We start from the raw sequence: 25,584 nt of genomic DNA, 5'->3' as shown, positions 1-25,584 counted from the left end.
TTGGTGATTGACCTACAGGGGTTTACAGATGTTCCAGTCAACACATAGGACTCTTCCAGCGAAATATCACCATGAAGTGAGCCCTTCACAACCCACTGGACTGCAGGGCAGGTAAACTGCACCAAACCCAAGTGGTGAGAGAGGAAGCACTCAACGCATCAGGAAAGGCCTGGAGAATCTGGAGATTCTCGGCTCTCTACACCGTGGTACAGTGTGACCAACCTACAAAGTCTAGATTCTATGGTCACTATTTTAAGAAGGTGAAGTTACTGATGGAAGGGGAAAATCTTTCCAAGAAAATTCTTTGTAGAGAAAACAAACAGAAAAACAAAACAAAGCAAAACAACCAGCAGTTCAAGCTTTTTGAGTTCAAGAAGAATTAAATTCAATGGACTTGGCCATCAAATGGACTGGGAGTTCAGAGCCAGGAATTTGCTCAAAGTTAGAACTTTGGAACCAGTTCTTTCCTGGTCAAAGTTACAGTCTTCTGAGGTAGTTTATTAGACTGGGGAAGGACAAGGGTGAATAGGCTAAATATTATACAATTTCCAAAAGGAAATCTTCTGCTAAACAATCATATCCTTTCTCAACTAGGCTTCCTCAAATGACCATGGAATGTGGAAAAGGATTTGAGTGACTGCTTTCTCAATCCTCCCAGAGATGGCACATAACAAGTACCTTTCTAGATGCAAGGGGAGAATTTATTTAATTTCATGAATGGATACCTTAGGCAGGCTTAGCTCTGTCTCAAAACCTGGGGTGTAAAAGGGCTGGAGGTCCTATAGGGTGACACATCCATGTGACAGAGTTGCAACATAGTTCTAGCATTTTTTTTCTAGAACCCGAGACTGAAAACCATGCTCATCTTGGACCCTTCCTTCACTTTTATCTTCCATAGTTGATTTAGTCTGTTAACACATCCTGCTTCTACTTTCTTGAAAATGTTTATGGTAATATACCCTCATCTCCATTTCCACTGCCTCTACCACTCATGACTGAATTTTGTAACAGTCTTCTATAGTCTTATGACTTCATACAGTCATAGAATTTAGCCTCTAGGAATATCAGTTTTCTCATGAGCAAAATAAAGATAATCATAGTACCTGCCTTATAGGATTATGGTGAGGACTGAATGAGATATTTTATGTTAAGTGCTCAGTACAGCACCTTACAAATAGTTAGAACTCAATAAATGTTAGCTATTACTATTATTATTTTTGTCCCCACCCGCACCTACTGTGGCTTCTTCCTACAAATGGATACTAGCTCTACACAAATCTTTCCAGAAAACATGTCCCTCACTACCTTAGGAATCCAGTGTATCAAATTCCTGCTTGGTTTTCCATGTTCTTCTCAGCTGATTCATTCATTCACTCTTTCATTTATTAATTCTTTCTGGTTCAAACTCTAAATATCCAACTGATTTCCTACTATTTCCAAACATGTATCATTCAGCCATTTCTTCAATATGCTCACACTGCATCCCCGTGATAGGCCGAGTATTGGTGGTACAGGAGAAACTAAGAGAGAAACACTGCCACTCTCATAAATATTACCGCTGGGAGAATAGCAAGTACACTAGTCAGAAAGTCTATTTGTCACGTCCTCACCCCTACGTGTGTTCCTAATATAGCCCAACTCTCTCCAAAGCTCTATCACACTTACTGCCATCCTGCTTTATCGGTGTTCTATCTAACGTGGACGCTATGTGTCTTACCAGCTAGATTACGAACCCTCTGAGACCTCTGTATTCTCTTAAGTGACCAACACATGAGGAGTTCAAACTATGCTTTTTGATTGAGATTGACTCATTTGATTTTTACAGGATGTAGAACACGTGTCCACTTTTGGGTCCCTCATTTCAAAATGTACATATCTCTAATATCTGTAGTCTAATGGAGGAAGAACTTATATTTCTCTCAATTAGAATATGTATTCATTTGGACTGAGAGCTCTTGGATTTATTACAGCTGATATTTTTGACTGTTAACAGAAGATTAACAGATTTTACTCATACCTGATAGGTGTACATTATTTTGTATTTTTCATTCAGTATTTTTCATAGAAGCAGAGAAACTTCCTAAATAAATTCTTTGTTCTGATTATTATCGCTGTGTAACATACCCCCAAACTTAGTGTTGTAAGGCAACACTCACTTTATTTGCTCACTATTTTGTGGCTCAGAGATTCAAGGGGGTGTAGCTGGGCGGTTCTGCCTTGAGAATTCCTGCTGCCCTTGCAGCCAGATGTCAGCTAGGCTGCAGTCCTGTGAAGTTAGGAAAGCCTCAGACTCATTAGACTTTTAGTCCCATGCATGAAGTGAGACTTCAGGCAAGTCACTTTATTTCTCTGGGTTTCATTTTCCACACACAATGAGATAAAACTAACAAATTCTTTTGAGAGCTCTTTCAGCTCAAAAGTCCTGTGATTCTATGAAATACAAAAATAAAGTTTGAAAAAAACCACAAAAAATAAAAAAATAAAGTTTGGATATGAGCAGCTACAAATCACTGTGCATAACTAAGGTTATTCTACAAGTAGAAAATGTTACTAAATGAAGGGAAAACCTAAGGATTGAAATAAAGACAAATTTTTTAATGGTGAAACAGAAACTTATCTTGAATCAATTTTGCCACTAGAGGTCACTAGTGTACCACCTCAAAGAGAATGCCGTCAAGTTCCTTATCCATGGCCCCTAAATGACGTTCATGGTGTCTTCTAGTGTATTCAGAGTATCTCCTGACGTAAGTCATGATGGGGTGACATCGGTTATCACTGTAGATGATGTTTCACGTGTGCCTAGGGTTCTGTAAGTGTGAAGGGCCACGACCAGAACCAAAAGGAAAATTAATTCTCTGGCTTTTCTGCCCTCTCACTGGGATGCGTTAAGGGGCAGTGAGAAAATCTGACAGAAAGATACATGAGCTCTGAGGTGAAAAGGCATTGTGGAAACACTGTGTCACCCTCTGAGGCAACACAGACATGTCTCCTTTTTAAGAGGCAGAAAAAGTAAGGATCTAGAGAAGAACGTTGGTTCATTCATTCATTCATTCATTCCTTCAACCAATATTTATGGGCTCACATGTAGCCAGTGTGCTGGCGCCACATTAATGAAGGAGACCAGCTGGTGCCCTCGAGGAATTTAAGAAATTGGGCAGAGGAGGGTTTCTAGTCAGATGCTCTTAGTACTTACAGACCACCATGCCAGGCAACTTTCCCTCAGAATTTCTTCCTGCATCTCCCCCAGAGACCATTAGGACAAGCAATATAAGTCCCATTTCGAGTGCAGGTGGTCACCTGCAGCACGGCAAAGCCAGTGACTTTTTAAAGCTGATGACACTTTTCTGAGGTGAAGTTAAGAGTTGACTAGATGCTGGTCAAACTAAACCAGAGATACGTGTGAGAAGATGTTAAAATGCTGAGTTGGGTTGTGGCCAATAAGGCTTGTTAGAAGAAAAAAAATAATGCCTAATATCTTTAAATGAGAGAAACAATGCTCTAAGGGACATTATTGCCCTGAAACATAAAGATCCGAAGAGGTTGCTGAAGAAACCTCCATGAGACGGAGAGACTCCAGGAGGCCTCTGAAGGGCATATCAATTTTCTCCCAAAATGAAAACTACATTTTCTTATATTTTGCTTCATGCAGTACATAAAGAAAACCTACTTCAAATGGAAAAACTCACAATTCTACCATCAAGGATGAGTAGCAAGGGGTTCTAGGCTCTTTCCATACCTTGAAGAGCTAGTTCTTCTACAGCTTTAAGGGGGATTTTAAATTAGTTATCATCAGCCTTTAGACCAGACACAAAGTCTGTTTCTGAGCATAACAGGTAAGACCCTATCCCTTAGCAGCGAGGTATTCTTTTGTTTTCTGCCTTCACTAGAGAAGAAGAAGAAACGGAGTCTGGTCAGATCTGCTTCAAGTTGGGGAAGACTTGATCTACTTTTGCTATGATGAGTGTTACTAACTATTCTGGCAATTATTAATCTTAAGTACTTGTTTTAAAACAAACTACAACATGAAAAGATGCTCAACATCACTATTAGAGAAACGCAAATCAAAACTACAATGAGGTGTCACTTCACACCAGTCAGAATGGCCATTATCAAAAAGTCTACAAATAATAAATGCTGGAGAGGGTGTAGAGAAAAGGGAACCTTCCTTCCCTCTTGGTGGAAATGTATATTGGTGAAGCCACTGTGGAAAACACTATGGAGATTCCTTAAAAAACTAAAAATAGAGTTACCATGTGACCCAGCAATCCCACTCTTGGGCATACATCCAGAAAAGACAAAAGGTCTAAATAAAAAAAAAATGAACCCCAATGTTTATAGCAGCACTATTTACAACAGCCAAGACATGGAAGAACCTAAATGTCCATCAACAGATGACTGGATAAAGAAGATGTGGTATATACATAATGGAATATTACTCAGCCACAAAAAGAATGAAATAATGCAATCTGCAGCACCACAGATGGACCTAGAGATTATCATATTAAGTGCAGTAAGTCAGACAGAGAAAGACAAATATCATATATCATTTTTATATGGAACCTATAAAAATAATACAAATCAACTTACAAAACAGAAACAGACTCACAGACATAGAAAACAAGCTTGTGGTTACCAAAGGGGAAAGGGGGGAGGGATAAATTAGGAGTTTGGGATTAGCAGATACAAAGTATATATGTGTATATATAATATATAATATATAATATATATATAATACATAAAATATTATATATATATATATAATAGAAAAACAACAAGGATTTGCTGTATAGCACAGGGAACTATATTCAAAACAAAAACAAACTGAACTACGGACAGGCTTGTCCTTTCTTCTGATTGTTGCAAAGTTTGGCAAAACAGTGAAAAAGAAAGGGTAGGGGGAGAGCTACAAAATAGGACTTGATTTATTTAAAACTGTATTTACTATTATGCTGTTGACTTCTACTAATGCTTCTTCAATGCCAGCCAATGTAGTTCTCCTCCTTTCTGACCGATAGGCAGCCCACCAACACTTTATGAGACATTCTGCAGTAATTCCCTTGAGATTACTGTATAAGGAAGGAGGAGGGGAAGTAGGAATTTGTCACAGAACTAAAGAGGTTAGAGGTTCCTAGGAGAGGTGTCTGCCAGGGCCCCGAGTGTCTCTGGTGTGCCAAGAGCACAAGGTCCTGCCTGGCCTTTATTCAGGCCATTTCTTAGGGTGTGTTTGCAGAGAGCAACTATACAGGATGAGGTCATTCCTCTCCCCCTGGTAGAAGAGTGAACTTGCTTCCACTTGCTGTAAAAACAATAGATTCCCTGAGCTCAGCTTCCCTCCCTGTACAACCCACTGTGTGTGCAGGCACCTACCTGGGGGACTCGGGGGAGATGGGGAACAGAAGCAAATCATCATGAAGCTCACACTGCTGTGAGCTGTGAGTAATAGACTCTGACCCGGGCATCTCCTGTCTCCTCCCAGCACCTGTGAAATCAAGCTAACTTATAAGCTTGTAAGTTGTGTAAAATCCCAGATTCTGACACAGCCTGACAGAATTCGCTCAAGGTGATATTAGTGTAAACAGTTACCAGGGAAACACAAAACTATGAGGATTATGTCTGTGTACTGAAAGTAAGAAAATCCATTAGGAACCAAGCATTTTAGCACCTTGTGAGCAATTCATGTGCAGCCTTTTATAAAACATTAGTTTCCCTGTGACCCTGACTCCTACGCCCTTCAAAGAATCATGCTGTCTTACTAAAACAGAACACTTTTTACGTTCTGAGAGCCCAGTGATTAGTCTTGATTTTAAAGCAGATTATTTTATAAAAATTCAGTACAACATGTACTCAGCTGAAATGACTGACAGTGGTAGATTCATGTATAGAGAATCACAGAAACCCAAAATCAAAAAGGTTCGAGTGGAGGGGCTTAGAGGTAACTCACTCAGGAAACCTTTCAGATCTTACGGCAGGCACAGTGCTAAGGACTGGACTGTCTGACACAACCAAACCGTCAAAGGGAACCATCCAGTCTAACTCACTGGCAGTGTTACTTGGTAAATTCCTCAATGTCATTTTATAGAATATTAGAGAAGCAGAATTAACTTTATGCCAGTCCCTCATCTAAAGACACAAGGGTGTATGGTAATTCATCCCCCTCAGCCTTACAGTCAATATCAAATCTTTGGATCCTCTACAGTATATAGCTCATAATGAACACTAAGTGAAACTTTTGAACTAGGAAATGAAGAAGTAAATGAACACAAATACATTAAGCCAGAACTGGAACCCAGGTTCTCTCTTCTTCAAACCAATGCTTGTTGCACTGCTGACAGAGCAGGGTTTCCAAACCACTCATCTGCGTATCAATATTGCAATTCTTTTTTGCCACATTAAGTTAACCATTTACTTAACGTCACTTTTGAACTTAGGTTCTTGTTCTAAGCAACAACATCTGCAAACTGAGCATTAGCCGTATTATTCATATTTTTATTATGATAAAATGTATAACTATTTTTAAAAGCTCATAATGTTCAACCAGAGGTATAAGTACCAATCTTTGGGGAACATCGATTAAGACAATACTTTGTCTAGAGAAAAATAAGCATCAAGACCCTGCAGAGTCATTCTTCATTATTTTCAATTTTGTCAAAATCTTCAAAGCTTGATTCCATGGAGACCTGGAAATCCTTCTGATTTTCATTTGAGAAACACTAAAAATACACTAGTAATTTCTTACATTTTCTCTATTGACAAACGAATGAAAATGATTCTGCTCAAATTAGCCAATGATTGGTTATTACCAAAAAATTGTGATCTTTAGAAAAGTAAACAGGCACCACTTAATTTACCAAATAGCAGTGTAGTATACTATTGAGTCTAGATTTGAAATCAAGTTTCAACAGGCAGAATATATTCTTCACTCACCAAATTCAGGACAATATTCATTCTCCAATGAATTCAATAACCTTTCAAGGGAAAAAAAATAAGTAAAAAGGAAAAAGTGAGTTCTTTTTTAGGAATGAGACGAAACACATTTTGCAAATTAATGAGCATGAAAGTATGAGAAAATGCACCTGGTTACACTTGAAAGTTATCAAAATGTCTCCAGTTAGCATATTTCACTTTAAAATATCCACAGTATGTTTAGAACCCTAATTACTGAAAACAAGCTCAAAGTTTTTATTTCTTGATGAGAGAATGTCAGACTAGAACATCAAAATGATCTTGGAAGTTTGCTATTATTTATCATTTCTTCCTCACAGACTACTTTGCCTTGCAAAAATTGTATTCAATTTGGAGTTCTCCATTCTCTATGATGAATATTTTAATTTGTGCTTTTATTTAGATGGTTTATAATATTAATATATGCACATTCCAGAGCACATGAATATCCATTTTATAATCAAATATTTCTATGCAATTTCACTGTTTCCTATTTGTACTAGTATGTTTTCCTTATTCAGAAGAAGGGAATTTTTGTGGCTACTTTTAAATCATTTTTTATTGAACAATGTAATGCAAATATGGAATACTGTATAAAGTAAATAAACAGTTTACTGAATGTTCACTTCATGCCGAGTGTGCCAAAGTTTCTGCTCCCTTTCAATATTCACTTGGGTTTATTGTCCTTTCTTGTCACTTTTTTGCCATTTCAAGAATTTTTTCTACTCATTCAAGGACACATCTTAATTATCAGCAACACTATTCATCCAATTTGCAACATTTTGTGAATAATATGTTGCTTTTAATGTTATGGTTACCTTTTTGTATGTTATCTTTTTCAGATAGTTTGTCTAAAGATTTCCTTTAAAGTTTAAATTCTCTAGCAAGATATATGTTTGATTCTGAATTTTTAAAAAGGTGAATGCTCTAAAATTACCATATCCTACTTAATGGCAATCTTTTTCTTGCACTTTAAAGGTAGTTTTATCATTCAAGGGTGCATCCAAAATAAGCCATAGGTTCTTTTGATCTGTTTTTAAAAATGCATTTTGTGTCTTTTAATCTATAGATCTTCTTTCCATCCTTTTTATGCCCAGTGCACTTTATTTGGGAAAGAAAGGGGCTTTACTTTTGTTGTTGTTTGTTCTTGTTCTGGTGTTGTTTTGTTCTGTTGTCAGATTTTGCTAATTTTATTCAGATGGTAGATTTAACATATTTCTCAGTCCTCTCTATTTCCTGTTAAATTGCTAGTTTATGGGCGTGATCAGGTCAGGCTGCTTTCTGTTGTTGTTGCTGTTTTTCTGAAAAACTATTTTATAGGTAGTGGTGCATTCTTTTGTCATCAGGCAGTAAATGCTATCTGCTGAGTTCTCTGTGTGATGTTAGCGACGTTGGTGCCCAGAGTCCAGATCAGCATTTCTCAACAGTCTTCCATTATGCTCCACCTTCAGAGCTTTTTAGACATTATTTTCCTAATCACCCTTTCCCCTTAGGAAACTGTCTTTTGCCAAATTTGAAAAACTATTAATTCTTCAAGTATTTTTCAGTACCATACTCTTTTCCCTTTCCTTCTGGGATTCTGATGACACAAATGCTAGATCTTTTTTGTTATCCCTTCCTCCTGAGTTTACTTTTTTTTATTCCATTTCTACCATATTTTTTTTCCTGTTGGGAGATTGGATAATTTCTACTGAGGTATCCTCAAGTTCACTAATTCCTCTTTCCTTGCCATTCTGCCATTGAGTCTTTGCAGACAGTTATAAATTTCAGTTCTTTTATTTTTTAGTCATAAAATTTCCATTTGCTTCTTATTTATAGCCTCTATTATGTTGCTTCTACTTTCAATTATAACTTCTGTTTCAGGGTTTTTCATAATTGCTTGTTCAAGTATTTTAAAATAGCTGCTTAAAATCTTTTCCATACAATTTCAACATTTGTGACATCTCAGAGTTGCTGTGTTGATTGTTATTCTCATGTGAATTGAGATGTTCGTGATTCTTCGTAAGCTGAAAAACTGTGGTTGGGATCCTGGACATTTCGACTATTATATTAGGGGTCCCTGGGTCTTGTTTAAGCCCTGTGAAGAATGTCGATTTTGTTTTAGTAGGAACTTCAGTTGGTTAGGTTGAGGATGCAGGTTCTAACCCACTTTCTTTGGGCTGCAGTTCCAAAGTCAATTTTTAGTCTTTGCAGTGCTTTATTTTCATTTAATTCTAACAATCCTAATAACAAATAAAGTAGGTATTATGATACTCATTTCCCAGGTAAAAAAGATAGGTTTAAATTCAGTCTGTCACTAGCTATCTGCTATGGAACAAGACACTTTGAGCCTTGATTTCCTCATCTGTAAGATGGGATTGATAGTACCTAGATCACTGGATTGTTTGAGGACTGAGTAAAAGATCACATTTAGCTTATCTAGCATATTGCAAATCTTAAAGAAATCCTGGCTAGTCTTCTCATTAAAGAAAAAAACAGTTTTATTGAGGAAAAATAATACATAATGAAATACACACATTTTAAGTTATAGGAGATGACTTTTGGCAATTGGATACACTGTGTAACCACCCCACCAATCAAGATATTACAGAACATTTCCAGTGTAGATCCTTTGTATTTCCATACAAATTTTAGAATCAGCTTGAGAACATAATCCCTGAAGAAATGAAACTCCTCGGGCCAGAATCACAATGGCCCAGGCTCTCTGCCAAGGGGCAAATGTTAGATTTGATTTCCTAGTAATTTATTAAAGACGTTTGTATCTATGTTCAGTTTTATGTTTTTTAATGTCTTTGTCTAGTTTTGGCATCAGGGTAATGCTGTTCTCAAAATGGGTTGGAAAGTGTTCTTTCCTGTTTTATTTTCTGAAGAGTTTGTGGAGAACTGATAAAATTTCTTAAAATATACGGAAGAATTTACCATTGAAATCATTCAGATCTGGAGCATTCTTTGTGGGAAAGATAATCTAGTAATGACATTTTAAAATAGATATAGAGCTATTCGTATCATCTAGTCTTCTTGAGCGAGTTTTTTTTTTTTTCTTTCAAGGGATTTGTTCATTTCATCTAAATTTTCAAATTTATTGGCTAAGGTTGTTCATAATATTCCCTTAATTGCCTTTTAATGTCTACAGATTCTCTAAAGATGTCCCCTCTTTCATTCCTGCTACCTGTATTTTACGGTGTCTTTTATTTTTTTTCCTAGACAAGTCTGCCTAGAGCCTTTAATTTTATTGTTCCTTAAAAAGACAAAAAACAAAAAAGCACCTTTTGATGTCATTGATTTTTTCTATTGTTTTAAAGCTTTTCAGTATAATTTTTTGTTCTATATTATATTATTTCCTTTCATTTGCTTGCTTTGAGTTAATTTGCTCTTCTTTTCCTAATTTCTTACAGTGAACATGTAGATTCTTATTTTGTTTTCTCATATAAACAATTAATGGTAAAGAAATTTCTGTAAGCATTGCTTCTATTCCATCCCACAAATTCTGACATGTTAACATTTTAATTTAATTTAAAATATTTTCTTGTGACCCATAGTTTGTTTAGAAGCATGTAATTTAACTTCCAACTACCTGGGTTTTTACAAATATCTTTTTGTTATTGAATTCTAGTTTAATTCCTTTGTGGGCAGAGAAAATATTTTCTTATGACTTCGATCATTTAAAATTTGATGATGCTGTTTTATGATAGAATATGGTCCACTTTGGTGAACGTTCCATGTGCACTTGAAAAGAAGCCATGTCCTCCAGCTATTGGGTGGAATTTTCTATAAATGTCAAATAGGTCAAATATGTTGATAGAAATTTTCATACAGGTCTTCTCTATCAATAGTTCCCACATTTGCCTGTACTCTGTTGAAATTATCTTTGTATCTTCCAAAAATATTAATGCCAGTATCCCACCTAAAGATTGTGATTTAATAAGTCTGGGATGTAGTCTGTTCTTTGGCGTTATTAGGAGATTCCCAGGTGATTCTCATGTGAAGGCAAGCAAGGGACCTGGGTTCTGTATCCTTACAGATTTTCTGTATACTTGTGTTACAAATTACAGTGAGGGGAGTGATGAACTTTCCAACTAGAGTTGTGGGCTAGTTTTTTTAATCTCTGTTCCATCAGTTTTTGCTTCAGTGCCATTTGGTAGCACTGTTAGGATTCTGCATCTTCTTAATGAACTGGCTCCTTTATCTTGTTTTAATATCAATTCCTCTGATCACTAGTGAAGGTAAATAGTAAAGAAATCTTTCTGGCCATTCTTCCTCCTCTGTGAGTTGCCTATTTATGTTATTTGAACTTTTATCTTTCTCAGAATTCCTTATATTCTCAGAGCTTTACTATATTCTCCCAGCCTGTACATTGTTTTTAACCTGATTTAAACTGTCTTCTCTTCTGTTTATAAAACTTAGAACTCTTCTGTGTATAAAATAATTAAATTTAAAATCTTTTCCTTAATGAATGGCACTGTTTTGTCTGATTTAACAAATTCTTCCCCATGTTGATGTCACAAAGACATCTGTTTTTTCCCTAGAAGTTTAGTTTTGTTTTTCACACTTCACATTTACTTCATTTGGAGTTTAATTTTACTTGTGGTGTGAGATGAGGATCTAATTTCATATTTTTATATAAATAGCTAACTTAACTAAAACCACCATAATTTGTCTTTTCTATAGAAACAAAGTTTCTATTAACAAAGTTATTGTACCAGTTTTACTCCCAAGAATAATGAGTAACAATTCTGTTCCACAACCTCATCAACATTTCTTTCTTACCAGACACCCTTATTGTATACCAACTTCCAGGTACAGCTACTCCCTAACTTTCTTTTTGTCTATTTTTGTGTTAATATCACATTCTTAAAAGTTGCTTTTTAAAATAGAATTACCGTATGATCTAGCAATTCCACTTCTGGATACATACCCAAAAGAACTGAAAGCAGAGTCTCAAAGAGATATTTGCACAGACCATGTTTATAGCAGCAGTCATAATAGCTAAAAGCGAAAAGCAACTCAAGTGTCCACTGAATGCTGAATGGCTAAACTGTGGTATATACATATAATGGAATAACATTCAGCCTTTAAAAAAAGAAGAAATTCTGATACATGCTACAACATGTATAAACTTTGAGGATGTTATGCAAAGTGAAATACGTTAGCCACAAAAGACAAATATGTATGATTCTACTTAAATGAGGTAACTAAAATAGTCAAACTGATAAGAGACAGAAAGAATGGTGGTTGCCAGGGACTGGAAGTAGAGGTGAACTGGGAGTTGTTTAATGGGGATAGAGTTTCAGTTTTGCAAGATGAAAAGAGTTCTGGGGACTGGTTGCACAACAATGAGAATATATTTAACACTACTGAACTGTACACTTTAAAACAGTTTAAGTGCAAATATTTTATGTGTATTTTACTCTATTTAAAACTAAAAGAAAAAACCCACCCCAAATCTTCTAGGAAAAAAAGCAGCTTTTTAATACTTCTAGTCTTTGGTATTCTGCAGCTTCACCATGATGTGTCCCTTTATGGAATTCCTTATTCTAATTCTGCTCAAGAATAAGTGCTTCTTGAAGATAATTCAAATATTCTAAAACCCTGACAAATTCTTGGCTACTATTCTTTGAATCCTGCTCACACTCATTCTCTCTAGTCTCTTTTTGACACTATTAGATTTATGTTGGCTCTTATTTTCCACTTATTTAGCTCCTGCACTGCAGTCTAGTAAATGTCCTCATACTGTGTAATTTAGCTCCAAATATGTAGTTCTCAAACACTGAAACAAAGTTTTAAAAATATTCCTTAAAAGACCCTATGTCAGGAAACTGTGCTAGAAGTATAAAGTCAAGAAACAGATAGACATAGGGCGCACCTCTACAACTTGGAAGAGTGTGCCAAAGCCAAAACAATAACAAATATTAAAAACAAACAGGATGCTGCTTTGTGTAAAGTGCTAGGTAACTGTGAAAGATATCAAGCCAGATTACATTACATCCCAAAGCCTGACACATAGCATTTCACACTGTGCCTATGGCCTCAAGCAGGACATTAATTTACTTTTAAGCCTCTTTCTGTGAGTTGCTGTGAGGAACGAACGGGTTAAAGTGAACAAAAGCACTATATACCGAGGTAGTATTAAGGTATTTTCTCAATTCTAAAATATTATGAAACGGTCAGGAGCACTATGGATTTTATAATAGTGTGGGGAAGATGCGGAGAGGTATAATTCCTTACAGGTACACTTAAGGGTTTTCCAACTTGGGAAATTAAAAATACGGAAAAGTCTGCTTTCAGAATTGAAGAACCACGGTACATTCTCTGTTATTACGTCCACACATGCCCGTTTCTTGAATTTGTTTCTCGTTCAGCGTTCAGTTTTACCAACCTCCTTCCTGTCAGCCGTCAGAATTTTCCAGACTGCTTTTCTGACTCCATTTTCAGGGTCCTCCTGAGACTGAAGAGCTGCTTCTCGCGGACTGGCTTTCCCGCGCTTAACTTAGCTTCTGAACTGTCATTGGCTGTTGCTCTTCCCGGAACCGCCCACAACGGCCTCAATCCTGATTGGATGCCAGTTTCCTTTTGTTATGGCAAAAGGTGGATCCCGGGGCTTTGAGATAGGACGATTGGGGCGTCGGGCAGCTAATGCGCATGCGTGCCTTCTTGAGCGGTGATTGGCTGGCGGCGGGCGGGACGGGGCGGGACTCCCATCTCGGCGCACGCTCTGTGGGCGGAGAGGGCGGGGCTGCCGGTGCCCGTTGGTCCAAGAGTCGGGGCCTGAGGCGTCCTCCTGTTCCCTCCCCCTGCCGGCGTCTGAAACGGCAGGTGAGGGGTGTCATGGGCCGCGGAGGGCCTGGCTCCCGGCGACTGGAGTTGTGGCCTCCGTACCGCCGAGAGCCTGGAGGGAGGGGCGGGCTGGACGCGGCCCAGCGCTTCGGGGACCGGGGAAAAGCGTCCCCGGGCCTGGGCATTTGGTGGGCGGCTGAGGCCTGGCTCTGTGCAGAACCCCTGCGCAACCTCTTTTTCTCTTCTCTTCATTCGCCCAGAGGTTCCTTTGGGGAAGGTCGCCCGCGGTCCCTGGCGGGACCTCCTGCCGCCTTCACCCCGCAGCACCTGAGCCGACGGCCTCAGTCCAGCTGCCCGCCCTGAAATGGGGCTGCGGGAGGGGCTTTCGGGTGGGATGGGCCCTGGCACGCCTGGACTTGCCCGTGGCTGCTTTGCCGAGAACTCGGAGATGCGGGGAGAGGACGCCGAGGCGGGGGTGGAGGGGAAGCGAGTGAGCGGTAAAACAAGGGCTGGCGGCATCTTTCCAGGCGCTGAAAGCAGTCCGGGTTAGTTTCTTCAATGGGCGTATCTCAGAGTTCCTCCTGGACAATTTTGAGGGTTAGGATTAGAAAGGAGAAAGAGGACACATTCCTGAAAGGCAGGGCTTTTGCTGTTCAACGTATTGATTCCAGCACTATGACGTAATATTAAGAACAGATGCTGTGCTATGTTCTCAACACTGTATCTGTACCTGAGGTTCCAAAGATATGCCTATATATTCTGTGCCTGTACCAACCCATTGATTAAACTCAATATAGCTAGCCACTCTGGGGATCTAGTTTCTGATCAAATTCTTATTTGGCCAAACATTTCTTAATCTTATGGAATTTAAACTGGGATTTATCTAACCAGGACAAGTCAGAATTTGAGGAACCTGAACAAACCATGTTGAAGTTTGATGCGGCTTGAAGGGAATGAAATTTATCTTCAGTTGCTTAGATAGTAGAAATAGCAAAGGAATTTGATATCAGGGGTTGCAAAATGTTTGACAAACTTAGATTAGGATCATATTAAAGTATCTTCTGGAAAAGTCTGCTTTCAGAATTGAAAAACCACGGTACATTCTCTGTTATTACGTCCACACATGCCCTTTTCTTGAATTTGTTTCTCGTTCAGCGTTCAGTTTTACCAACCTCCTTCCTGTCAGCCGTCAGAATTTTGGAAAAATGGAAAAAGCAGGGATTTTATAGGTAGACCTGAGTTCAAATTCTTGGTACAAACTTTGCCTGTGAAATCTAAGGCAAAATACATAACCTGTCTGAGATACAGCGTCTCCTTGTAAGTTGTAATGTCCTGTTGATTTGATAAACTAATAATGTATGCAAAGCATTTAGTATATTAATGCATAGTGATGTTATTTTAGTAGTCTTACTAGTTCACTAATAGGTAGATAACAGATGATGAAAATTAGTATTAGATGCATAAAAGTTGGGTGGTTGAGATTGGATGGATATCAGGGAACAGTCAAAATCTCAGTCTTGACTCTTATCTTGGGTAAGCCATTATCATCTTGGCCTTGGTTTATTTGTAAAATTGAAGCAATTGGACTAGGTGATTTTTCTAAAATTCTTATGACCTTAATTATAGCTAGAAAGTAGAGAAGATAATAGCTAATACTAGAAATCACCTACTATGTACTGTTGCAAGCACATTATGGATATCAGCTCGTAAAATTCTCACAACAAAACTATAAGGTACGTACTATTACTATCCTCACTTTACAGATGAGGAAACTGAGGCAAAGATGTTAACTAAACTTACCTAAAGTTCTAGAGCTTATAAACAGCAGAGCTAGGGTTTGAATCCAGGTAGTCTAAATCCATGGTCTTAATCACTGTGCTAAACTGTGTCTTCTGAAGAATGATGTTGTGGTACTGCTGGGGGTACTAGCAAAGAAGGTGGATGTGTATTTGGTAATACAAATGATAATCTCTGATCAGTTGGGTGTGTGCCACACTTCCTGATCTTGCTGTCTCCATACTTCTGCTTCTTGGACTTAAATTATCAAAGTAAGTCTAGATTCTCTTCCACTGACCAAGGCTAAATGAAGAAGATAGTTGCCAAAATTGACTGATTTTTGAGAAAAATTTTATGATATCTGACCTCAGCTTTGGTCAGAGTTGAAGAATCTCAGACAACCATATCTATTTCAGAACTCAGGCCGATTTTGGATAAACAGATCAATCTTAGCATCCTATATTTATTTCAGTGTTCCCACACTTGAGATATTTTGGTCTGGATTCTCTCTCTTTTTATGTCATATTTGCTTTTATGTGTAGGAGCAGGAGTTGAAAATGAACTCTTAAGAGCACATATGACGTAGAAGTGGTTTGATAGCAACTGTAGTTTGAGAAAAAATTTTATAGTTGAAAAATTCAATCTTACATGGAGTGCACATTCTGACACAGTAGTGTGCTAACGTAGGCATTGCAGAGTATGAAGATTGATCCTATTTTGAAGAAAATAAAACCCATGGCTAAAATATTTTGATGTAAAGAGCTCAACAAACCTTTTGATCACATATATAAAATAAACCAGTTTATTACTCTAAATTTCCTGAAACTCTTAGAATATATTCAAGAGCAGCATTTTCAGGTCAGTCTATTTTATCACACCACAATAGGAAAAAATTGTGTTTTATCGTGCCATGCTAGTTAGGCAGGTTTTGCACTGTTCAACCATTAGCGTGTAATCTTACGTGTGTAACTGTGTGAGTAGTCCTCTCTCGGGTTGCGTGGTGTATCCTATAACACCGTCCTCGCACCATGCTCTTCCACCCCAACCTTGAATGTGTTTTTCTAAGAGTAATTTTTCCTCTAATAAGCCCCCTTCACCCTGTTTTACTGTGTTTTTTTTTTCCTTTTATTTTTTTCAGATGAATGCAAACTGTTGATAAGCCATGCATAAATTGTCTATTGTTCGGGTTATATGTAGCCAAAACTTCAGAAACTGGCTTCTCTTTCCTTACCTACTATATTGGTCAGTCTGGAACATTTCGCTTTTGTAGAAGACTTTTTGGTTCAATTTTAGTATTAGCTAAAACACAGGCAAAAGAAGTATAACCCATCCCTATACTCGATTTAATTTCAAAATCAAGTACATTGATTTTGTCATTTTCTGTTGCTTTAGCTTGAATATTGTATAACCCTTCTTAGCTGTCATGAAAATTCTGTTTCCTCTGTAGTCTTCAAAACACTGTATAATAGAAATTTAAGCATTTAATATACAGGCTTCCCCCACTATCTGAAAGTGTTTCTGTGAAACCTTTTATAAGCCAAATGGTGTAAAGTAAAGAAGCAATTATCTTAAGACATATCTTGTGAACAGAAGCACAAAATAGGGATAAAAGCACAGGAGCTTACAGACACAGTTCAAAGCTATGGTGGCTTGATGCTGAGATGCTGTGTGTTTTCAGGGAAGGAGCTTGGTGGTATCACTCTCACCTGCTCAGAGTGAACGCTGCCTCTATTATAGCTTGCTGCAAAACAAACACCGAATGCTGTTTTTGCTTTTTGCCATTTTTCATGAAAGTGAAAATCTGCTTCAGACTTTTGTTTAGCAAAAACAGGTACTCATGTAGGTCTTTCATACAAATGAATGGCATAAAGTGAACTTTCGAAAAATGGGGGATACCTGTATTATGTAGCAGGGGAAATAGCCAAGTTGAAGTCTACTGTTGCTGAGTATTCCCAAGATCACTTACTTTTGCTTTTGGTTGTTACCTCTTATTCTTCCCAGACTTTAGCCAGATCAGTAGTTGAAGGGGTATGAAAATGCTCTTCTCTTGGGGAAGTGCCAAATAAAGTTTTCACTGCTAACATTCTTCCTCTTCAATTATAAAGACATTATTTGAATGCAGAGGAATTTTTGAAGTGTAGTGTTCAAATACTACACAGGATTGAAGAACTTTTGAAAAAATTTTCATAATCAGTGTATTTGGATTTATGTAGATGTGTGTGTGTATATATACACACATATTTACACAGTTGACCATTGAACAACAAGGGGGTTAGGAGCTCCAACTCTTTGCATAGTTGAAAATCCACATATAACTTTACAGTTGGCCTTACATACACACAGTCCACAACTGCAGACTGAACTAACTGCAGGTCGTGTAGTACTGTAGTAGTACTTACTGAAAAACTCCAGTTCAAACCTGTGCTGTTCAGCGGTCAACTCTGCATCTATATCTTTCTTCCTTTCTTTCTTTCTATCCATCCATCCACCCATCTACCTACCTACCTACCTACCTATTTAAAACTTTCTCTGAAGTACAAAGAACCTGAGAAAACCATGTGAAAAAGATATGAGGGAGAGCAGTGCTTATGCTGGATCAGTGGAAAGATGCCAGAATACTTGAGGTAGATTTATTAAGCATTGTTTTTATACTGTTTGTAGCTAGTAATTCTTTAATAATGCTCTGTGTAAAGGAAGTTTAATACCTTTCTTTTTTAGACTGATATCTTAACCAAGATGTAGTTTATACCTGTGTACAGAGCATTCTGTTCCCATGTTCACACTAGTATCTGAAGTGTCACACAGTTATATTAACTGAAACTGTGAGGTGATATACACTGATCACAGTTTTGATTGTGATTATAGTTCTAGTAGTAGACGTTTTTGTTCAATAGGTTTGGGTTCTACTGTTCAGCATTTGGAGGCATAACAATGCCTTGGATATAGTAGATGTTCAATAAATACTTGTTGAAAGAGTAACAAAACTGACAGGTCTAAGTTCCTTCAGTGAGTAGATTAGATTGGTTAACAAATCTGTTTTCAGTAATAATCTGGTAGCATTATTTATAAATTTTGAGCACACTGCATGTGAATGAATGTTAGCAATTGAGCAGGACATGTTTCACAAGAATTTTGTGCTCTAATATTTTGGAGCCTTTTATAGAAACAAAGTGTTAATATTTATTTACTTATTTATATCCTAATTAATCTGTTTTAACCATAACCAGGAGGTGACAATGGACATGTTTTCATTTAATCCATATTAGTGTTTCAGATACCGAGTATTTTTCTTTAGAATTTTATGTTTAAAAAGTATTAATTGCTATATATAAAACAATGCTTTAATAATGAAGACTATTTTAAGAGATGTCTTCCTTGCTCCCATCACATAATGATGTTAGATTTTTTCATTTTGCTGTATTCTCTTTATCCATGCTTATATTTCAAATAATTTACATTAGCGTTATTATAGTCATCATAATTATTTTTAGTAGCCACTCTATTAGAAATGGCAACTACAATTAACCAGACTCCGAATGGACAGTTTGTTGTTTCTAATTTACTGGGTTATAAATAATGCTGAAGTAAAGATTTTTATGGATATAATTTTTTCCTTCATAATTTTCCTTGGGCTACATTTCCAAGAGTAAAATTGCTTTGTAAAAAATATTTAAATGTTTTTATGAATCTTGTTTATTACTGCACTGCCTTCCAAAAAGATTACATATTTAAAATTTGTATCCAATATTTTGTGTTTGCTTTTCCGTAACTTTTCTAGCATTGACCTTTATCTTCTTTTAGAGAAATATTTTAAGAAATATACAGTGGTATTTTACTATGCATTTCTTTGATTACCAAGAAAATCAACATTTCCTCTTGTTTACTTAATACTTCTCTTTGTAAACTATTTGTACATATTCTTTGCTTATTTACCCACTGAGTATTTTATTCTTAGACACAGTAAAGTATGCGAAAAGGGTCCAACTGGGTCATTTAATTTTCTTCTGAAAAACAAGCTTATATTTCATTGCTATGTATGTCTGTGTTTCTGACTTTCTTATTGCAGACCATTTATCAAGAATTTTGTATCCAAGGCCCAAGATGATGAATGCTGACATGGATGGTATGTTCTTTGTTTTCCTTTCTGTATGTTCCTGGTTGTGTGGAACATACACTGCTTCATTAAGCAATGGAAAGAACAGAGAAGCAATATTTAGAAGGCTTGGATCTTGTGCAATTTACCTATTTATAATCCCGTATAGTTCTAGAAAGGATATAAGGCAACTTCCATTCCTTAACTGTGAGATGTTGGCAAAACATTTTGCCTTCACCTTGGTGTCCTTATGTGCAATGCGGAATATAACCTTTTACTTCATAGGGCTCTTGTATAAGTCTAATAAGATAATGAATATAAAACATTTTATAGATCTTTTAAGTGCTATACAACACAAATGGTAGCTAATGTTAATTTATAGTAAATCTGAACCTTTTTATTACAGCAGTTGATGCTGAAAATCAGGTGGAACTGGAGGAAAAAACACGACTTATTAATCAAGTGTTGGAACTCCAACACACACTTGAAGGTTAGCTTGTATTTTGTAGTTTTCTTGACTAACATCCAGGTAATTGAAATTGTAAGCATTTATGTTGCTAAATTTTGTCTGGTACTGTGCAGTTTTTAAAAGTATAAACTTCAAAGTCTACTTCAATAGTTTTTTCCCCTCCTGCCAGTAGCTTTGGCTGGTCAGTTTAAAGAACAGAGATGTTTCAATAAGAAAGTCAAACAGTGTTTTTATGCTTCCCTCTCTAAGGTCTGACCTAATATGAGAGCCCCTTTTTAAGTCCCCACACTGTTATACTAAGTCCACTTTAATAAAGCTTATATGAAAGTAAGAATAGCACATTAGCCTCAAAAATGAAAAGGGAATTGATCTGAGTTTTTTCATTTTCTGAATGTCTCGCATAAAATTAATTCTACCACTGAAATATACTTTGGTTTTTAAGGAAATTAAGGGATTGTGGTTTGCTTTGTTTTTGAAATCAGATTGAACAGATCATGTCACTCCAGTAGCTTCCCATTTCACAGTTAATGAAAGCCAGGTACTCTGTAGAAGTCTCTTACTTTCCTTTTACTTTCAGACTCCAGTCACACTCTCTGACTCATACATCCTGCCTCAGACACTCCAACCTCCTTGCTATTCTTTCATTAAGGCTCTAACTCAGTCTTGGCAGTTGCTGTTCCCTGTGCTTGAATCTTTTCCCTTGATCATTTGCATGTCACTATGGCTCATTCCCTCACTTCCTTTAGATCTCTGGTGAAATTTCCTTAAATCAAAATAGCTATCCCTGACTATACTATATAAAAGAACAGCTTTCCTTTTGCTTCCTATGACCCTTACCTTTCTTGTTTTTTCTCCTGATCCCCTACACACCCTGAGCCCCATTAATGCACCTGTGCCCACATGCACATTAAATGTAAACTCTGAAAGGGCAGGGACTTTTCTTTTTTGTTACTATTGCCTCTAGACCAGTGCCTGTTACAGGCACTTAATACTTACTGAATGACTCTTAGAAGGCAGCCAATCCTTACTGAATGGAGGTAATATCTTTTTTATCATCAAGAACTGCTATTTTGAATTTCTTGCTAATGTGAAAATACACAATGATCAATTGGAAACTGACTGCCTATATCCAGTATGTGAATTCAGTTATGTTCACCTACTACATTTTCTTAAACATTTCTAGTAAAGACATTATGGTTTCATGATGGTAAGATATGGACCAAAATTCACATTTTTAAAACAGTATTTTTAAAAATAACCATTTTAAGAATTAACTACTTAACAAAAATGCTGTTTACAAAGAATAACATTTAATCTAATGTGAAATCTCTTTGTAGGAATTTTGACTATTGATTGGTACTCAGTTCACTTTAACTTCTAAACTAGCCTGAATTTAAAAGCAGAAAATTTAAGGACTGTGGTATTTCTTTTAAGAATGAATCTTAATAAGCATTTTATAATGTGGCATCATTGCATCATTTTATTGATAATACGCTTTTTTATTTTTAATATAGATCTCTCTGCAAGAGTAGATGCAGTTAAGGAAGAAAATCTGAAGCTGAAATCGGAAAACCAAGTTCTTGGACAATATATAGAAAACCTCATGTCAGCTTCTAGTGTTTTTCAAACAACTGACACAAAAAGCAAAAGAAAGTAAGGGATTATCCCTTATGTTTTATGGAATTGCTGCTGATCATTTTTTTCTTTAAAACTTGGATAGATTCCAAACGTTATAATACTTTTTGTTTGTGGCTTCACTGAGTATTTATGAAGATAGTGTCAGATCTAGGCAAAATTAAGAGCATAACAGAAAACTCCCATGAGTTTGTGTATTATGTTAGTCTATGAAAACGTGCAAATGTGCTGTAGAGACTTTATAATTAGAAATGCATATATTTATGAAACTTGAAAATGAATGTTTTATCAAATTTGCTTTGACTTACAGGTTTAGCACTGACTTTATTATAGGCATAGTTAGAGATACAAGAAAATAACCACCGTGTTGTGAAAAAGTGACCAAAATCATGTACTGAATGCACAGCTTTATGTACCCTGTCCACCATTGTGTGCCTCTTCTCCGTTTGCTTTCTTCTCATTTTCCTTCCCCAAGGAAAAAATTGGTTTCACATTTGTAAAAAGTAATTTCTATAGTTAATCGTATAGGGAGTAATCTGAACTCTAACTGTAAACTTAACCAAAATAAGATACTTTCTCAGTTAGGGCTTATTTGTTGTATTTAGGAGTAAGATAGGATAGTTGTTTCTCTTTAATCAATGAAAACGGAGGCTATAAAAATGAAGATTTTTCTTTGAATTGTCAAATTGGGAAGATTTGTTGTTAAAGACTTCCCTTGCACAAAGCTACCCACTTGGTTTTCTGACAAGATGTGCTCTGGTTGTGTGTGTGTTTGAAATTTTAAAATTTGAGGAAAAATAGAAATAGGGTGTGAAAAAGTACTTGGTAAATACTTGTAACCGATTCCAAATGTTTTTACTCCAGATTTGTGTTAATCTCTGCCACAGATTAGATTTGGGAATATATAAGAAAATGGACTGTTTGGCTAACACTATGTAAACAAGACCTGGAAGAGAACAAAGTTTGTTCTCAGGTTTATTTGTAGTACCCAGCAGATCAACTTTGCAAAATCCCTTCAGAGTGTGTTAGTATCAAAATCATGAATAAAATGGGAGAGTTTTACATGTATATTAATTGATGCTTTCTCAGTATTTTATCTCACTACTTAGAATCTTCTGTAAACCCAGCTGCTGGTTTGCAAAGTTTTAGTCATTTAACAGTTTTTTAAAATTTAGTTTGTAGATTCCATTTGGTAAGGAAATGAGTATCACGAGTAATGTTAAAGTGTTACACAGGAAAAGAGATCCACTAATATAGGTTATGGTTACTAAATTTAGGCTAATCATGAAGTAATCTTATGTTTGTATTGGTATAAGATTTGATGACTTTAGCTGTATGAATATATAGTAGTCATAAGCAAACATTTTGCATCCCTTTGTGACCTAATTTTCAAACATTTAAAATTGTGTTGCAGTTATGCTTTGCTGTTTAATAAAAAGGCTGTTTCAAAAATTGTGTGTGTTTTGATATAGTTGCCAAAGTAACTGGCTGCAATGGTGTATTCAGGGTTGTTCAAAGCCACAAGATAAGTAACGTATCTTATTTTTAAGTACCAGTTGCTAGATGTTTAAGGGAGTACTATTTTTTATTAAAACAAATACAGTATATTATATATTAATTCAAAAAATAAAAGCAAAGAATTCAAAAGATCCAAGATTGCCAAAGGAAAGGTGGTTGTATTTTTTAAGTTAGGCTAAGCTCTCGCAATGAGATACAGAGATAAAAAAAATATAAAATAATACAGAATACAGACTCACAGACATAGAAAACAAACTTACGGCTACCAGGGGAGAAAGGGGGTGGGGAGGGATAAACTGGAAGTTCTGGATTTGGAGATACTACCATATATAAAGTAGATAAACAAGATCCTACTGTATAGCACAGGGAACTATACTCAGTATCTTGCAATGGCCTATAATGAAAAAATATGGAAAGGAATCTCTCCCTCTCTCTATGTATATATAAGTATAAATGAATCACTATGCTGTATACCAGAAATTAACACAACATTGTGAATCGACTATACTTCAATTAAAAAATTTTTTTTAATGTTTCTCATCCAACTAATGGGTCTGAGGTAAGCACGGTAAACCAGTAGGCTTTGTGAGCTAAGGATGGCTCTGCCATTTTCAAACATGGCTTCCAAGTCACTAATTATCACCATTATAATTTGCACGAAAAGTGCATGGTGCATATATGCAGGGTTTTGTGGGCTGGGCCTGCCTGGAAATGGCTCATATGTCTTCTCACATTCCAGTGGGTCGGGATTTAGTTACACCTAGATGCAAGAATTGCTGAGAAATGTTGTTCCTAGCTGGAAGCCATATTCCAGCTATAAATTTATTGTGGAAACAGGATATTGGTGGTACCTAGAAGCATCAGCCACAGCCCCCTTCTCTTGCTGTTAAGTATCTTTGCCCAACCTTTTTCCCATATACAGAACCTACTTAACCTCTCCTTTTCCAGTTACTGATTCAGCTCAAAATCCAGGGTCTCTGTCAAGGTCTGTCAGTTGTAGATGTGGCTTCCAATAGTCTGACAACCACTAAACTAGTGACAGACTATTTGCTCTGCCCATTTGTGATGGTGTAGTGGGGATAGGATACCCAAATAACAACTCTCAATTTGGAATATGGAATAAAGGGAAACATCAATTCAAAGCAATTGTGGAATACTAGGAGAGAGACCCTGTGAAGATTCTGTCCCTGATAGTGGATAAAGTTCCTTGATTTGACCCTGATTCTAATCTCTGGCAAAGGACTTCCCTTATTGCTCTCCATGGCTTCCCCTATCTGGAAAGTTACTCCTTATTTACCCACACCCTGACCCTCCTGTAACTCAAAAGTTTGGGAGTGTTCCATTTATTATGGGAGTTGTAGAAACAGTCCACTTCTTGCTAATGTGATTTTGGTGCCCATCATTTGAAGGCCAAGCTCACATTTCTTTGGCAGTACAGTTCCCTCAAAAACAGCCTTTCTGTCTATATGCTTCAGTTGCATATGCTAGGAACCACAATCAAGCTCTTTTCTAGAACAAATTCTCAAGGTATGCTTTCTCCTCTTCCTTCCTCATAGGTTCCTGCCCCTCTAATAAAGGCTACTTTGAAATCAACTGAAAATAAGACTGCACTGGGAATGCAACATCCAAGTATCACTGCAGGGCTGGGTCCTTTTGTTTGGCTTAACACTTGGCAGAAAAGTTTTAACTGGGCTTCCCCTTCTACCTCCCATACCTCAAAAATAAAATTTTGAATTTTTTCTGCTTTCAGGGTATAGAAACAATTAGCTTTTCTAACCATGTGAGGTAGCTAATATAATGATCTTTCTCTATTTCCTTCCATCTCTGCTTGGAAACTGGTAAGCTCCTTCTTGTGATACCTTGCTACAAAGCATAAGGGAACAGCCAATTTATTTCACATTCTGGCTTTTCCAGCTGCTACCCCTACAGCTGTTAAATCAGGTGACAAAATGTTACCAGAAATACATGCCCCACTTGCTTGTCATATGAATGGTAAACCAGTGCTACACATTTTGTTTTCATTATGGCAATGTCCTTCAGGATATCAATTTCTATAATAGAAATACAGGTGGTAAACAGTGTGCACAGGGACTGTGCGTAGCTTCTGATAAAGACTCCTAAACCAAACTTTAGCCATGTTCTTGAGTCCTCCTTCTGACTAGAGCTCATCTTAGGCCCTGTCTTCAGCCTGCTTAGTCCAGTTTTAGTAAAAATCCTGCTAAGTCAGTTTAGAGAAATCCCCCACCCTCAGAATCTGATCACCCTGCCTGTCTTGAGCAAGAATCCTGTTAAATCAGCATAGCAAGCATCTCCCTACCCTTGATGCCTCCTCTTAGTAATTTTCTATCCACCTCCCTGCCCCAACTCTGCGCAATAA

General features: G+C 36.8%; 2 protein-coding genes across 7 annotated transcripts in view; one reads left to right on the top strand and one right to left on the bottom strand.

Annotated features, from left to right (window-relative positions):
- The window catches only part of MAML3 (mastermind like transcriptional coactivator 3), a 562,009-nt gene extending 548,332 nt beyond the window's left edge, over positions 1–13,677 (bottom strand). For 3 of the 6 annotated variants that reach the window (XM_072976663.1, XM_072937350.1, XM_072976667.1), the window contains exons 1-3: positions 13,319–13,677; positions 6,925–6,965; positions 5,368–5,479 (exon numbers count right to left, since the gene is read on the bottom strand). The gene's annotated coding sequence lies outside the window, so the exon portion shown is untranslated. Of the gene's footprint in view, positions 1–5,367; positions 5,493–6,924; positions 6,966–13,318 lie in introns of all 6 variants that reach the window. The other 3 variants (XM_072937357.1, XM_072937348.1, XM_072937352.1) reach the window with 2 other exon arrangements.
- SCOC (short coiled-coil protein) lies at positions 13,576–23,141 on the top strand. Its single transcript, XM_031692208.1, is given in 5 exon segments — positions 13,576–13,618; positions 13,621–13,755; positions 19,559–19,615; positions 19,992–20,075; positions 21,569–23,141. Coding segments are annotated over 5 exon segments (462 nt in total). The 3' UTR covers positions 21,712–23,141.
- Positions 23,142–25,584: the final 2,443 nt, after the last annotated feature.

Source organism: Vicugna pacos, chromosome 2 (genome assembly GCF_048564905.1).
Source record: "Vicugna pacos chromosome 2, VicPac4, whole genome shotgun sequence".
NCBI classification, from domain to species: Eukaryota; Metazoa; Chordata; class Mammalia; order Artiodactyla; family Camelidae; genus Vicugna; species Vicugna pacos.
The sequence above is the reverse complement of the archived record's forward strand: the minus strand, read 5'-3'. Positions and strand labels throughout refer to the sequence as shown.